We start from the raw sequence: 15,914 nt of genomic DNA, 5'->3' as shown, positions 1-15,914 counted from the left end.
CCCAAGTACCGCTACCCGGAGCCTCCGTCATCACCTCCTCTGCCCCCCAACCAGCCGCCTCCGCATGGACCGTTACCGCCCTGCAGCGTGACCCCACTATATTCTCTGGTCTCCCGCGCGACGACGTCGAGGACTGGCTCGCGATTAAGGCCCCGTGTTGCAGAAAATCTCGCTGTCGGCGCCGGCGTCCGGCGTGGGCGGCGTTGTCCGTTAGAGAAAATCAATCAGTGTATGTTTAGGTAGATGTATGTGCCACGCCTTGCTATATGACATGCGGTATATGCGAATTATGTTGCCACACCATTCAATCAATAAAGTTGCTCATACCTTGTCTTACATTCTTGACAAAGTTATTCCTCGGAATTTTGAGAATGACAGCCCAAAAACAAATGTCATGGAACAAAAAAAAAAAAGAAACACAGCGCATGCCTGTTATGTTAATTTTTCTCAGAGTGAAATATAAAAAGTGCGAAACAATAAGAGAAACCGGAAAACGATGCAATATTTTTTTTCGCACAGATGTGCTCTACCTCCGCGATCGGCCTACGCAAAAGGCTGCGTTTCTACCAGAACGCTCCCCTTCGTGCATAGCGTTCGCCGCCAGCGTTTCCCTGTAAATATTATGGTTACGTAAGCTGCAGTTGCCGGGAAACTTGAGAAGCAGTCGAGTATCATTCGGACGCTATCGCGTTCCGCTCTTAAAGGCGAAGCTTAAGCGTCCTTCAATATTTTTAACAGGTAATCTACCGGTTGAGTGCTTCGGCAGGCTGAAGCTGATGATGCGTGTGCGTCGCAGGCCGGCGAACTATACTCTGGGCGTGGGTGAGAACAAGGTCGTGCTGTACGTGATGGATGGCGGCCAGCCGGACCCCTGGGTGGTCAACGCCTACACGCTGCTCATCCGGCGCATGCCCCTTGCCGACGATGCCGTGGTATTCAGCCCTGCAGCTCAGCACCAAGTGTGCAGCCTGAAACAGGTAGGCGGAGACTGTTATCCTGCAAAATGCTTCTCTAAACAGTTTCACAAAACTGCTTTCAGAGGACGCTTCCGTTTACCTGTTGTGTCTGTTTAAGATATTCTTTACGCCTGCGGAGCAAGAATAGGTTTGTGTTAATGCAGTGTGTTACATCGTCTGTCTTACATCTGTTGAGAAAGAAGTGAAGGAAAAACGCAATACAGGTATTGGCCGTTATAACTTGTCTCAGTTATTTTACTGCTCGTTGACTCTGAGGTAATCTTCCCGCTGATCTAATAATGCTTTTATTTTGTTTTATTTTACTCGTGCGCACGTATTCTGTGAGTTTGTATGTGTGTTTGATTAGAGGCCTTTAGCGGTGAATATATTATGACACCCGGTTTGGGGCGGCGTGGTGTTCTTTCTTTCTTTCTTTCTTTCTTTCTTTCTTTCTTTCTTTCTTTCTTTCTTTCTTTCTTTCTTTCGAAGAATGAAAGTAATGCAGTGAGATACGGCGAGAGGAATGCTAGTAGTGGGAATGTGACAAAGTAAGCAGTTAAACTGGATATCGCTGAATTAATCAGTCGTAGCTCCTATTTCCAACGTATACATGCTCAATACATCAGTGGTCATAGCCATGCACACATTCTATCGTGGACATTCACTTATCGCTTATTTGCATGCCATGCAGCTGATAGCAATTTGCATTTACGTTCACTTCTCAAACGCAAAAACGTATTTCGAACCATAATAATCAGTTGTAGTTACTGTCTTGCGCTCTTACATTTCTTTGATAATTACTCGCTTTGCGGTATGTTATCCTCCTGGTTAGCTCAGATGGTCGAGTGACCACCACGGAAAGACATCGGTCCCGGGTTCGTTCCCCTAATCAGGATGAATGCTTCTTCAACTGAGAAGCTTTCTTCATGAGAAACTAGTATGAGTTTTTATTGTTCGCTTTATGATGCTGTCAAGTGCATGATCTTTTTTCTCTTTCATGCATCTTCCTTCACCTTTCGAAGTTCCGCAGAACTGATTTGCCAGTGTGATTATTAAGTTGAAAGAAAATAACTACAATTGTAACAATGTTTCTTCTTTTTTTTTCTTTTTTGAGTGCGTGTATTCGTTTTACGCTGACGCGTATTGGTTCATCTTTCAAGGAGTGTGAAATGCAAGTCGCACCCGGGGAGCCGTGTGGTCTGTACAGCGAGACCTCTGTAGACTGGCCGAGTTACCTTGAAAAGACGGCCAGATTACCTGTCTGCAAGGACGGCAGCTCCCAAGGTACTATCAGAAACCATTCCCTTACTTAGTCGAAATCGTGTCGTGGAGAAGGAATGATACAGCAAAATTATACGGACCCTTTCGTCATTCTGCTCACTGACTGATAGCAATTAATAGCATGCTTACAAAGAAAACGCACTAAAAATAAAGGTCGAAATTAACAAGCCTAAGAACTGTTCCTAAGAACTGTTTGACGTTGGCGGGTAGCCTTTGCTAATAATATGTTCAAGATCGCGATTGGCTTGCATCTTCTCTTACGGGCAGTTATAGTCAAATGGCAAACAGCGCTTACAGTGGAAACATTTTGCGGAATTTGGCCCCTGATGAGTGCACCTCTTATCAAGCAACAATATAAGTGCTGAGTTCAAGCACTACGCTGAAAAACTATATGATGGTTATAAAGTCGGTTCTATCGCCTTTGCAATTATTTGGGTGTTGAAAGAACGTCAAATAGAAAAACTAGGACGGCGACTGGATAGACGCTTTAACTCGCAGCTTCACTGATCAAATGTACGTAAAAAAAAAAAGAAAAACGATAAAAAAAAAACTCCTTTATGTGGCAAATGTTGAACTGACAATAATTAAATCTGTGGTGGTTAAATGAAAAGGTCTTATCCCAGCAGATGTTTTAGATGTTAACTTAGTAACCTCTCAGTTTTCTCTCAAGAATTGACAGAAATATCACCAGAAGTGTAAAACATTATCAAGTTCGAAGCAGGAAATGGGACGTTCTTTCTAAATCCTTGACTGCGCACTAAATGATACCACACTTATGTAAAACGGAATTTATTAGGAGAATTGAACAGGGTACATTTTGCCGAAAATTTACGAATACGTATTTTTTAATATTAGCGCAAGCATAAGAATGACTTCATATAAACTGTAGAGCGATACACTAGGTTTACTTTATTAGATGCCCTTTACGGAATTGTGAAATGTGTTCTTGGTGCAGCATTACCGACTTGTGAATTAGATGATTCGTATATTTACTGACGTTTATCATTATTGGGAAAAATAGCTTGAATACATTAAAAAAAGTCTCTCACAAATATCACTATAACTTGTGGGAGGAGTCTCGTATGAGAATGTCAGCTAATTGGTACCGTCCAGTCCTGCATTTTACTTAAGCATTCTACATTAGTCAGTCATGTATTCTACGTGAGAATTCTAGTTTAGCATTCTACTTAAGCCAGTCCTTCATTCTACTTCACAATTCTAGTTTAGCATTCTACATTAGCTAGTCCTGCATTCTACCTTAGCACTATACTTTAACATCCTACTTTTGCATCCTCTTTAGCATTCTACTTTAGCCTGTCCTACAATCTACTTTAGCATTGTACTTTAACATTGTATTTAGTAGTCTATACTTTAGCCAGTCTTGCATTCTACTTTAGCAATCTACTTTAGTTTTTTTTTTCTTGGTGGCGATCTCTTTGCTGCTGCTCAGCGCGTGGGCTCAGTGGACACGAAATCACACAAGCCTAACCATTCATTCAAAAGCAGACTTATTGATAATTCATATCGATTGAGTAGTTTCCTAAAGCGAGCATTTCTGCGTTTCACTTGCATAAGTATAACAAGTCATATCCGCAGTTCTTGGAAGTGGGCATTTTGGTAATGTTCCATGAATCCTGCGCTGGCGTAAGGACGCAAGGACAGGGATTCGAATGCGAAGATACCAGACTGAAAGTCACGTGGCATCTTGTTTACGACTTCTTCTAGTATAGTGTCACTTTTAGTCCTGCCATGCGTTGTTGACTGCGTGATTTTTCATGAGGTTAATTCCACATAGGACCAGATTACGTAAAACAATATCCTCCAGCTCCTGGTAAATTGCTGTAAAACATGGGATATGGTAATAATCTTCGGGAAGACTGTTTACTAGTGCATCACGAATAAAATTAACTGACGCATAGCTATGAAATTGATGGAACGTTTCTCAAACAAGCCGACAAGCATAAGTATTTAGGTGTCACAATAACCTCACGACTAATGTGGTCAAAGCTTGTAAGTAATGTCTGCTCAAATGCTACAAATAAACTGGGCTACTTAAAACACAAGTTACGCAGTTAGTTCATCACATTACGTTTAAAGGCCGACGAATCTATAGTTAGACCTTCTCCTGAATCCGCCAGTATTGTATAAGACCCGCGCACAGCAGCCGATGTCGATGAAATTGAATAAGTGCAAGGACTGGCGGGTCGGTTTATTTATAACCCTTTTAAACGTTGAGAATCCCCAGTCTCTAGGCTGGCATTGGCAAATCTTGAATGTTGGCCGGCGCATAGCAATGCTACCGGATTAAAATTCTTTCATTCCTGTTATTTTTCAAAATTGGCTATTCATCCGGAGGATGTTATATTTAGGGAGCAAACTACAATATCCCGTCATATAGACATGGTCTGAGCGTTAAACCTGTATTTGCACGGGCAAACATGTACAAATTTCAATTTTTTTCTACGGATTATAGCTGATTGGAATTCCTTCCCACACAATTCACCCTTACTCAGTCCTGTTGTTTAAGTTGTTCCACCTAACTATGTTCCATTTATTTTATTACCTGCCATTGTTAACGCTAATAAATTGGTGTTATACTTTCCTCTTACTGTATGTATTAATGCCATGTAATACCATTTTTTACTGGATATCTGTATTCTGCAAAGCTTTTTACCCCCACCTGTTTTGACGCTGGAGATTAACAGTATTGAATAAATAATAAATAAAAGAATAAGCCCTTCACTCGTTCAGCCTGGTTTGATTTCTGTGCCCTTGACATTGTGTCCTTATGCTAATGCGAGAATCATGAAAGAAATCGCGGTTTAGCACAGGCTTAGCTTCCTCTTATAAATGGATTCATTCTCGCTCTAGGCTATTAAGCAAAAATTATCTTTACTACTTCAATACCAATCTACAGAAGTGCTGAACAATGGGAAATAACTAGTGCACATAACATAAATACAACTAGGAAATCACTTTAAGAACAGGGTGAAAACATTTTGCACACGGAAGGTTTTGGTTTCAATTATTAGTGCTATATATATATATATATATATATATATATATATATATAATAAATGCGCTGGTCTTCCTGTACATGCCTTACATTGGTGTTCAAATTTTCCTTGTGCATTTAATACTCGTCCTTGTAGGATGCCGAGAAAGAACATTTTGTTTACGTTAAAAATATTTTTACATGTCATGGTCACAAAATGTTATGTATAAATGTTTAGAGCAGAAACTAACTTGAAACTGACGTATCTATATTATTCACACCTATATTTTGACGTGAATGTACTTTTGCGAACACTGCATAACTTGCTATTGACTTGTCTTCGAGGGGGCTATAACTACTCAGGCGCTTCGCGCCTTAGAGTCTTAGCCTCACCCTCTGTGTTTTTCTTTTGCGGTTGTTGTTATTGTTGTTTTTTCGTGATGGACCAAGAACTTGTAAACGTCATGTACCCACTCCTGCCTTGGATACCAAAAGGCGGCCTTCAGTATTGAATAAAGAAAAAGAAATTCTCAAAGAGAAACGAAGGAGTAAGCTGCGCTTGATATGACTTCTTTCAGGACGATGGATGGTGCCCTGCGAGAAGTGCGCCGCCAAGGAGTCCTGCTTCTGGAAGGAGGCCCGCTGGCAGCCCTATCAGTGCCGATACGTGAACCTACCGCAGCGGACACTTGCGCGGTGCATGGCGGGAAAAAAGGTAGTGTAGGCCTGGTTCAATGACGAACATCTGTAAGCAGAACTAGAGTGTACTGCACACTAGCAGAACCTTTGCTTCGGGGTGGTCGCTACCTATGACTCAGATAGAGATTAATTTGACAGTACGTGAAAGACTGCTTCGAGCTTCAACCATTTGAAATGTCTCATTTTCTTTGCGTCACTTGTAGGTCGGCGTCGGCGACACTGGGGTGATAAGTGAGAGCGTCGTAGCGCACTCTGGCCAGTGCAAGGTGCCTATATCCTATAGCGTTCGAAAGAAGTTCTTCATGAAAATTCTTTTTTTTTTCTGAGTACTCTGACATGGCAAGGAGGGCTAAAACATTTTGTCTTTTTGTATTCAAAAAGGCATGCGATTGCTAATTAGACGCTGATATTTTCTTCGCGACGGCTCGTAACCCGGCTCACGCAGTTGCTGTTCATCGGGGACTCGACGAACCGGGGCATGATGCACTACGTGATGGAGCGCCTCAACGGCTCCCTGCAGCACTGGGACAAGACGCACGACCTGCGCGTCTACGCCAACCTGAACCGCGGTGAGACTGCGGTGGCGTTCGCCTACTACCCGCAGTTCTGGCTGCCCACGAGTCAGAGGCCCGTCTTCGACAAGGCGCTCTACCAGCTTATCGAGAGGTACGAAACACTTCGCAGCATTGCCACTAACAATGTCTATGAATCGCGGTATTGTTTCTATTGTACTGTCAGCGGAGTGCACGGCATCGAAGGCCACGTGCTCCCGTTAAAACTGCGGCTTTTACCGTACACGCTGTCGCACAATAAACCGATTGCGTCATGCTCGGAGCACATGCGCAGTGGCCCTACGCTGGTACTATGACGACAAAGTTATCACCGCTTTTCCGCTAAACTTATGTTTCGGGCACTAAACTTATGTTTAGGGCAACATTGAGAAAGGGCAGTGTCGTTGCTAGATCTTTTTCAGTGAATATTTTCAGGTAATCTTTCAGAAATATTAGGGGGAAGTTGGGGGCGAGTCGTCTTAACCCCGCATTCTCATGTAGAATTATTTTATTCGCACCTTCTTGCCTTTCGATCTCGATGGGTAAGCGGGTTAGTCATGGCAAAAGTGCAACACGCCTCTTACCATAGCTGTTCTTCAGCCTGCAAAGGAGAACTACTACAGGGATGCTTTGCGGCACCGGCGGTATAGTGAAACTCTTCGTGAAATGGGTTTGTTGTCTTTCCTGATAACGCTCTTCGGGCTTAAATACTTTTGGAAGACTTGTCCAATGCCCGCAGCTGGCAGGGCTTAAACCTTTATTTTCGTTTATCTAATTTTTACTAGCCCGACACAATTTTCTGTCCAATGTCCCGGTTCTAATTATACTCGCCGTAAAATGGCTGTGTGCGCGCCGCTCTCGTTTATACTTCTGCTTCTTAGGAATGAAAGAGTCATTGCTGTCAATTTGGACTTCAGTGATAACCCCGTATCTGCGCGAAGATCTTAACCAAACCAGGACTGGTATTTTGTCGCGAGGCTGCTTCCCGATGTTAATGCCTTTCGGCGCGATTTTCACATTCGGGAGTTCAAAGCTCCGCCCAGAGTTGAGCGTCACTTGGCCACTCACGAACGCGAAAGGTGCCGAAAGGCATTGACACCGGGAAACAGCACCGCTGCGATATCGCGGCCCAGGGCCACTAAGCAGAAATATTAAGGTATTCCTTGTATTCGTGAATCACACTTTACGCACTGTTTAGCTTTTAAAGTGGTGGCGGCTACTCCTCTTTCGAAATTTTAGCGCCTCTTTAACATTTCACTTTTTTGTGTGTCTTATTCCTGCACGTTGTTTTAGGTCGAAGCCACTCCAGAACAATTCGAACACTGTCCTCATCGTGGGCGGCGTCCACTGGCTCGCGACTCAGCACCTTTACATGCTGGTCAAGGCACTACGTGGGTAAGTGAGAGCTGCATCCTTCGACATGCGCACAAGGTGCGCATGCGCGCTGAGGATTTGCCAGACCAGGCATGTAGTTTTACAAGTTAGCGATGCTCGGTACGGGGAAAAAATACATGTGTAGATACATCAGTACTGGCTTTTAGTTCTCGACTTTCTTGTAAGCGATAGCGTGTAGGTATAGCTTATGACATGAATCGGAAGTAGCACACATGAAGCAATCTCTTTTATTTGCTGTCTTCATTTGGGTTTTAACATAGAAGTGATGGAAAAATGGAAAATAATTACACATATTCTTCGGCCGAAGCTGCGGCTTCCCGGCCGGCTACGTCGGCACTTACCACAATTTCAGTTTTTTTTGTAAAGCAGTTGCAGACAGTACCTATAGCTTGGAGGAATTTAATAATACTATTCTTACGTCAAAGATACATGCACAATGTTTGTCCAGACAAGTTTATATGCTTTATCGCGCCATCATTATCCTACAGAACTTACGAATTGTCTACATTATTATTTAACAATAGCTATGAAATGTTTGAGTAAAACAGCGTTCTCCATATGGCACTACTGCACGCATGATAACCGTATAATGACATGTATGACACCATATTTATGGTGTACCCGACAAGACACCTGCGTACAGCTAATATTGTTACGCGCTATGCCGAGCATGGAAGAATGCGCCAAAAAGACGGTGAAGACGACGATCTGGGCAGCGCTCGTGTTGTTGTTCTGCCATCTTGCCTGCAGCCGTCTCTCTTTGTATATATCGTGTAAATATAATTTTCCTATCCCTTTTGCTACTCATATCCCCGTGGCATTTTGGTGGGAGGTGCGGGGTACCCACACGGTACAACGGAGCTCCGCAGCGGCCGACGCTTGGCTTTATCCACGATGGCGGAAGAGGTGTCTGCGCCCACCGAGGCGGCACAAACGACAACGGTCGTCCTGGCTCAGCTAAAGAACCCAGGCACATTCTGCGGGACTGACAACGTCGACATCGAGGACTGGCTATCCCTGTACGAGCGTGCAAGTAAGAATAATCGCTGGGATGAGACGATCATGTTGGCCAACATACTATTTTATCTCGAGGGAACCGCGAAGGTATGGTTTCAGAATAATGAACTGGAAATTGGGAGCTGGGATGCATGCAAGGAAAAGATGCGTTCCCTGTTCGGCAAGTCCACAGGGAGAAAGGCAGCAGCAAAGAAGGAGCTGGCATCTCGTGCGCAGACAGCGACAGAGTCATACCTGACTTATATACAGGACGTGCTTGCCCTTTGCCGCAAAGCAGACGACAGCATGACGGAGTCTGAGAAAGTAGGCCACGTGTTAAAAGGCATAGCAGATGATGCCTTCAACCTGCTAATCTGCAAGGACTGCGACACCATCGATGCCATCATCCAAGAGTGCAAGCGCTTTGAGGCCGCAAAAAGTCGACGCATTGCCAATAACTTCGCTCGACTTCCGAACACGGCAGCAACGTGGTCCTGCGAAGACGTACCTGAGCCGTCGGCGCCGCTCACCGTGGAACACGTGAAGAAGATCATTCGACGTGAACTTGATGCTGCGTCTCCTGCTTCTATGTGCGGCCGTACTTGTGATCATAGTTCCCAGATGGTGCCACTAGTCCAAGCTATCGTTCATCGGGAGCTCTCCAATGCTGGCCTGGACTCTGTGTGCGCCGCAGCTCCTTCGCAGCCGATCGACCGCCGTCCCTCACTTTCGTACGCCCAAGGTCAAAGGCCGCCTTTCCGTACTCGCAACCCAGCCGAATGGAGGACTGCTGATGACCGTCCAATTTGCTTTAACTGCCGTCGTATTGGACACGTGGCCCGCCATTGTAACAGCCGGTGGTATTGGTATCAGGCTCCCTATGGAAACAACCGTAACAACCGTCACCCCGACATGGATCATGGCCGATTTCAGCCCTACCACGAGCATCCCCAAACCACCGCTGAAGACGCTCCCCCCATGCCGTATCGTCGTTCGCCGTCCCCACGTGGTCACCAGTCCCGTTCGCCGTTGTCGCGTCGCCAATCATCTCGCTCGCCCCAATTTCGCCGCCCTACGTCGCCGATTGAACGACTCCCTCGGGAAAACTAGACGATGCAGCTCCCAGAGGTGATGCTGCATCGACGACCCGCCTGCCAAATCCTCTGACCACACTGCAGACCAGACGAAACCTGATAGACGTTAAACTGGATGACGCACATGTTGTCGCTCTAGTGGACACTGGGGCTCAGATATCAGTGATGAATTCGGAGCTTCGTCGCCGCCTTAAGAAGGTTCTAACACCACCCACAGTACCGCTCATTCGTGTCGCCGATGGCGGAACGTTTCCCGTACTAGGGATGTGCTCCGCCCGAATAAGTGTTGCTGACCGATCCACAAGCGTACTCCTTGCCGTGCTCGAGAAATGCTCCCATGACCTCATTCTCGGTATGGATTTTCTGTCTGCCCATTCTGCCCTTATTGACTGTGGAACCGGCTTGCTTCAGCTAGACCTACCGTGCTACCATGACGCTCCTACTACACGCCAACCGCGCTTGTGCTCAGTGGATTACGTTAGGCTACCTCCTCAAGCCGTTATGTATGTGAACTTGCGGTCTTGTTCGCCCATTCCCGATGGCGATTACATCTTGACCCCGATCGTTGACGTCGTATTCGCCAAAAACGTCGCTCTTCCTCACACGCTTATTAGAGTTGCAGATAATCACACGTCGCTACCCATACTGAACTTTAGCTGGTGCACGCAACTCATCCCAAGCGGCATGACTCTAGGCCACATTGCTTCTATCGACGAGTGTGCCGTTTCTGCATTCGTCACCGACGCTTCTTTATCCTCTGCCCCTTCCTCTTTCTCACATATTCTCGTCGACGGTGATATTGACAAGATGATTGCGTCTGACCTCCTTCCTGCACAGACAGCCGATATGCGGCGCATATTGAAGTCCTACCGCGACATCTTCGACTTCAATGACCGTCCTTTGGGACAGACTTCTGTGGTCACTCATAAGATCAATACTGGGGACGCCAGCCCAATCAGACGCCGTCCCTATCGCGTGTCCCATGCCGAGCGAGAAGTGATACAGCGTGAAGTCGACAAGATGCTCACCAAGGACGTCATTGAACCTTCATGCAGTCCATGGGCATCACCGGTCGTCCTGGTGAAGAAGAAAGATGGCAGCTGGCGCTTCTGCGTCGACTACCGCCACTTAAACAAGGTAACGCGCAAGGACGTCTACCCTTTGCCGCGGATCGACGACGCTCTCGACTGTCTACACGGCTCTGCATACTTCTCTTCTATCGACCTGAGGTCAGGCTACTGGCAGATCTCCGTCGATGATCAAGACCGTGAAAAGACCGCATTTGTTACGCCCGATGGACTTTACCAGTTTAAGGTAATGCCCTTTGGACTGTGTAATGCCCCAGCCACATTTGAAAGGATGATGGACTCCCTCCTCCGTGGATACAAATGGTCAACTTGCCTATGTTACCTTGACGATGTCATCGTGTTCGCACCGACATTTGACAGTCACCTTAGCCGATTGTCGGCAGTTCTTGAAGTTTTCAGGCGAGCAGGCCTTCAGCTGAACTCTTCCAAATGCCGTTTTGGCCGCCGTGAAATCACTGTGCTTGGCCACCTTGTGAGTGCTGAAGGCGTGCAACCTGACCCAGAAAAAATTCGTGTTGTCAAAGACTTCCCTATACCACGTTCCACTAAAGACGTCCGGAGCTTTGTCGGCTTGTGCTCCTATTTTCGACGTTTTGTCAGGAACTTCGCCGACGTTGCCCGTCCACTCACGGAACTCTTGAAGAAGGAAATGCCATTTTCTTGGGGTCCTGAACAGGCCACTGCGTTTCACACGCTCACGACGTTACTTACGTCACCACCCATCTTGGCCCATTTTGACCCGTCAGTCCCCTACTGAACTTCGCACCGACGCCAGTGGACATGGCATCGGCGCTGTTCTCGCCCAGCAGCAACAAGGACGCGATCGCGTCATCGCCTATGCCAGTCGCCTTCTTTCCTCTTCGGAGTGCAAATTTTCGATCACTGAGCGCGAGTGCCTCGCACTGGTTTGGGCTGTCGGAAAGTTTCGACCATACTTGTTTGGCCGCACCTTTTCGGTCATCACAGACCACCATGCGCTTTGCTGGTTGTCTTCCCTCAAAGATCCGACTGGACGACTTGGTCGCTGGGCACTGAAACTGCAAGAATACAGCTTTGACGTCGCTTACAAGTCTGGCAGACTGCACCAGGATGCGGACTGCCTATCCCGTCATCCAGTGGACCCTCCCGACTTGTCAGCTCACGATTCGGACGCCTGTGTCTTCGCGATATCCGATTTATCCGACATACGCAGCGAACAGCTCAGCGATGCCAATTTGCGGTCAATTATCCGCCGTCTACGCTCTCATGACCGTGCCCCGTCACTACAATTATTCGTGCTTCGTGACGGCATCTTATACAGACGCAACACCAGCTCCGATGGCCCAGAGCTTCTACTAGTTGTACCCGAAACACTCCGTTCCACTGTCCTCGAACAGCTTCATGATGCCCCAACAGCTGGACATCTCGGAGCAACTCGCACGTACGATCGCGTTCGGCGTCGGTTCTTCTGGCCAGGCCTCCACCGCTCTGTGCGCCGATACGTTGCTTCTTGCGAGTCTTGCCAGCGCCACAAGCATCCATCCTTGTCGCCAGCCGGTCCTCTTCAGCCCATCGACATTCCCGGTGTCCCGTTCTACCGCGTCGGCCTTGATCTCATCGGGCCATTCCCAACATCTCTGACTGGGAACAAGTGGATTGCCGTCGCTACGGACTACGCGACACGATACGCTATCACGCGGGCACTACCGACAAGCTGTGCCACTGACGTTGCGGAATTCCTACTTTACGACGTTATTCTTCACCACGGCGCTCCTCGACAGCTGCTGACCGACCGTGGTCGCTCCTTTCTGTCCAAAGTCGTCGACGACATTCTTCGTTCGTGTTCCATCCGTCACAAGCTAACCACTGCCTACCATCCGCAAACCAATGGGCTTACCGAGCGCCTCAACCGCACGCTGACCACAATGCTCTCCATGTACGTTTCCTCAGACCACCGTGATTGGGACAGCACCTTGCCTTATGTGACATTCGCCTACAACTCGTCACGCCATGACACCGCTGGCTTTTCCCCCTTTTATCTCTTGTTTGGCCGCCATCCCACATTGCCCTTCGAGACTCTTTTACCACCACCTGTGCACCCTGTTACCGACTACGCTCGCGATGCAGCTTCTCGGGCTGCAACGGCTCGCCAGATTATCAGGGATCGTCTTCATGCCTCCCAGCTGTCCCAGAAGGCCCGCTACGATAGCCATCACAGAGTCGTTATTTACTCTCCGGGCTCTTTGGTCCTCCTCTGGACGCCTTGCCGCCACGTTGGCTTGTCGTCAAAGCTTCTTTCCCGATACTCCGGGCCTTACAAGGTCCTACGCCAACTCACAGACGTCACGTACGAGATCACTCCATTGGACAGTCGCTCATCTGCCGCCTCCGCCACTGATATCGTGCACGTCTCCCGCCTTAAGCCTTATGTTGCCGGACAAGATCCTACTGCTCCTTAAGCGCCGAGACGGCGCTCTCGACGGCGGGGGTTCTATGTTACGCGCTATGCCGAGCATGGAAGAATGCGCCAAAAAGACGGTGAAGACGACGATCTGGGCAGCGCTCGTGTTGTTGTTCTGCCATCTTGCCTGCAGCCGTCTCTCTTTGTATATATCGTGTAAATATAATTTTCCTATGCCTTTTGCTACTCATATCCCCGTGGCAATATTAATCGTTTCAAAAATAAACTGAATTGAATTGAACTTTTGGTTTTTACGTGCCAAAACCACAATTTTATTACGAGGCCGGGGACTCTGGAGTAATTTTGACCACCAGGGGATTTTTAACGTGCCCCCCTTTTGCGGGACACGGGCGTTTTTGAATTTCGCCCCATGGAAATGCGGCCGGTGCGGCCGGGATTTGATCCCGCGACCTCGTGCATAGGAGCGAAGCACCATAGCCACCGCGGCGAGTCAAAAATAAACTGGCTTATCTAATAGCACAGAGGAGAGCCCTAAGGTGAAGCGAACTTATTAGCTTGGAAATGAGGCATAGGACGTTGTGGATTTGCTTCTGCTAGTTGCTCGTCAATTTTTTTTTCTAATAGGCACGTATGCTAGCTACTTGCTTGAGGGCATTCGATTGTAAGTGACCGATCAATTTCACTGGGCTAGCCTTGGACTGGACTGGACAAACTTTATTTGGGTCCTACAGGACGCGCTTAAGGCGTAGTGGGCGTCTCCCACGTAGGGACCGACAGGGAATACCTGGCGGCCGCTTCGTGGGCCTGCTTGCCTTTTATTTGCTTTGATCCTCACATTTGCCTCCCCTCGCTGTTTACTCATTTATGTTGTTCAGGGACCACCTTCAAGGAATCAAGCTTATTATCAAGACTCTTGGAGCCGGATTTCACCAGCCGGTTGAAGGGATACACTGCCTGAGCATGGTGAGCATTGGGGCAATTAATGTATATTGCCATTCCAAGATTTTCGTACTTGTGTAGTAGCCACTCCGTGCTTCGATAATGAAATAAATTTTTAAACGAAACTTTCCTTTCACTCCACGTAGTTAGAAATAAAATAAGGTTGCATGGAAGACTTGTCTTTTTGTATAGCATTTAATTGAAATGTTTGAACAAAGCTTCACATAACCTAGATTCCAACAAGTGCTTTGGATCTGCTATCTTTTAACTTCAGAGCATACAAGAATTCTCGCTTACATCTTTCTACAAAGCCATGAGAAAGTCAGCACTAAAATTTCCTATACTATTCCCACTATCTTGCAAGTAAACCGAGGCCAGGAACACGTGCTGCCTCAAGGCTGGAAAAACTTTGAGTTGGTGCTACGAATATTGCGACGGCTTGTTATGCCCATTATGCTCAATAGAACATCTAAATTTGCATCTTGAATGCGACAGCGTATTGCATTCTACTGGTTGTTAAAAAATTAAAAATGAAAGAGAGCTCATAAAAAATTTTTCACTTTTCTCTTCACCTGCAGAAGGAACAAAAGAAGCTGATGATGCAGAACCTGTGGTTAGCTGAGTTTGCGCGCCACTACAACATTGACGTCATCGACACCTTCAACATTACGGTGGCACGCTACAAAGACTTCCTGCAAGGAAAATGCGCTTGCCATTTCCACAAGGTATGAAACGCTGTGAGGCGCTTCTTCCTTTATATATTTTTTGTTGTTTTTTTCTCTGTATATAATAATTTATTTATGCTAATTTTCTACTACTACTATGTAATGCGCATAATGCATGAATAGTGGAGAACCTTCACCAATCTAGCCACCAATGGTGTACTTTCAATTTACAGATAGTTGGACGACCCAGAGACCGTCTGAACAAAAGCATATACTTCATGTTGCGCTATATATGCAAATATAATCAATTTTAAATAGTTTATGTTGCCTGTACGCAAAAGCTTCAACATATCTGGCGCTTGAGTGCAGCTTACGAGCGATACACAGAAGCCTAAAGCATGAACGCTGTGGGCTCACGTCACGCTGTGACCATTTTATGGGTTTAAATGGACTCCGAATTATTTTTGTGATGACCGTGGAACACAAAGTGGCAACGAAGTTGAAATGGTTGTGGTGAATGGAGGGTACGAATATCGCACATCGCGCTCTATCTAGACACGTGCAGTCACTCATCTTGCTACAGAGCAATGACTGCACTCCAAGGCCAAATGATCCTGGTCATCGTCAAAAATGCATAGACGCATTTACGACTAGGTCAATACCACGGAACAAACTGTCTTTAGAGGATATGCACGCCGTACGCGTACATGCGAACACGCAGTGGCTATCACATGACGCGAGGCATCATCCACGCTATCCGTGAATCAACCACTGTCCGCCATGCAACTCTGGTCGATCTTGCGGCCAATAAATCCTGTTATCTGCTTCACGCTCTAACCATCTATAAAAAAGTA

The 15,914-nt window shown here is 46.7% G+C and overlaps 1 protein-coding gene across 1 annotated transcript in view; it reads left to right on the top strand.

Annotated features, from left to right (window-relative positions):
• LOC119462210 (cadherin-like and PC-esterase domain-containing protein 1) overlaps positions 1-15,126 on the top strand; it is a 109,935-nt gene extending 94,809 nt beyond the window's left edge. The window contains exons 16-22 of the mRNA XM_049672882.1: positions 797-977; positions 2,117-2,240; positions 5,811-5,947; positions 6,377-6,597; positions 7,776-7,877; positions 14,332-14,419; positions 14,974-15,126. Coding sequence (XP_049528839.1) covers positions 797-977; positions 2,117-2,240; positions 5,811-5,947; positions 6,377-6,597; positions 7,776-7,877; positions 14,332-14,419; positions 14,974-15,126 — 1,006 coding nt within the window. The remainder of the gene's footprint in view (positions 1-796; positions 978-2,116; positions 2,241-5,810; positions 5,948-6,376; positions 6,598-7,775; positions 7,878-14,331; positions 14,420-14,973) is intronic.
• The last annotated feature ends 788 nt before the right edge of the window (positions 15,127-15,914 follow it).

The sequence above is a fragment of the Dermacentor silvarum genome, chromosome 8 (genome assembly GCF_013339745.2).
Source record: "Dermacentor silvarum isolate Dsil-2018 chromosome 8, BIME_Dsil_1.4, whole genome shotgun sequence".
Lineage (NCBI taxonomy): Eukaryota > Metazoa > Arthropoda > Arachnida > Ixodida > Ixodidae > Dermacentor > Dermacentor silvarum.
The sequence above is the reverse complement of the archived record's forward strand: the minus strand, read 5'-3'. Positions and strand labels throughout refer to the sequence as shown.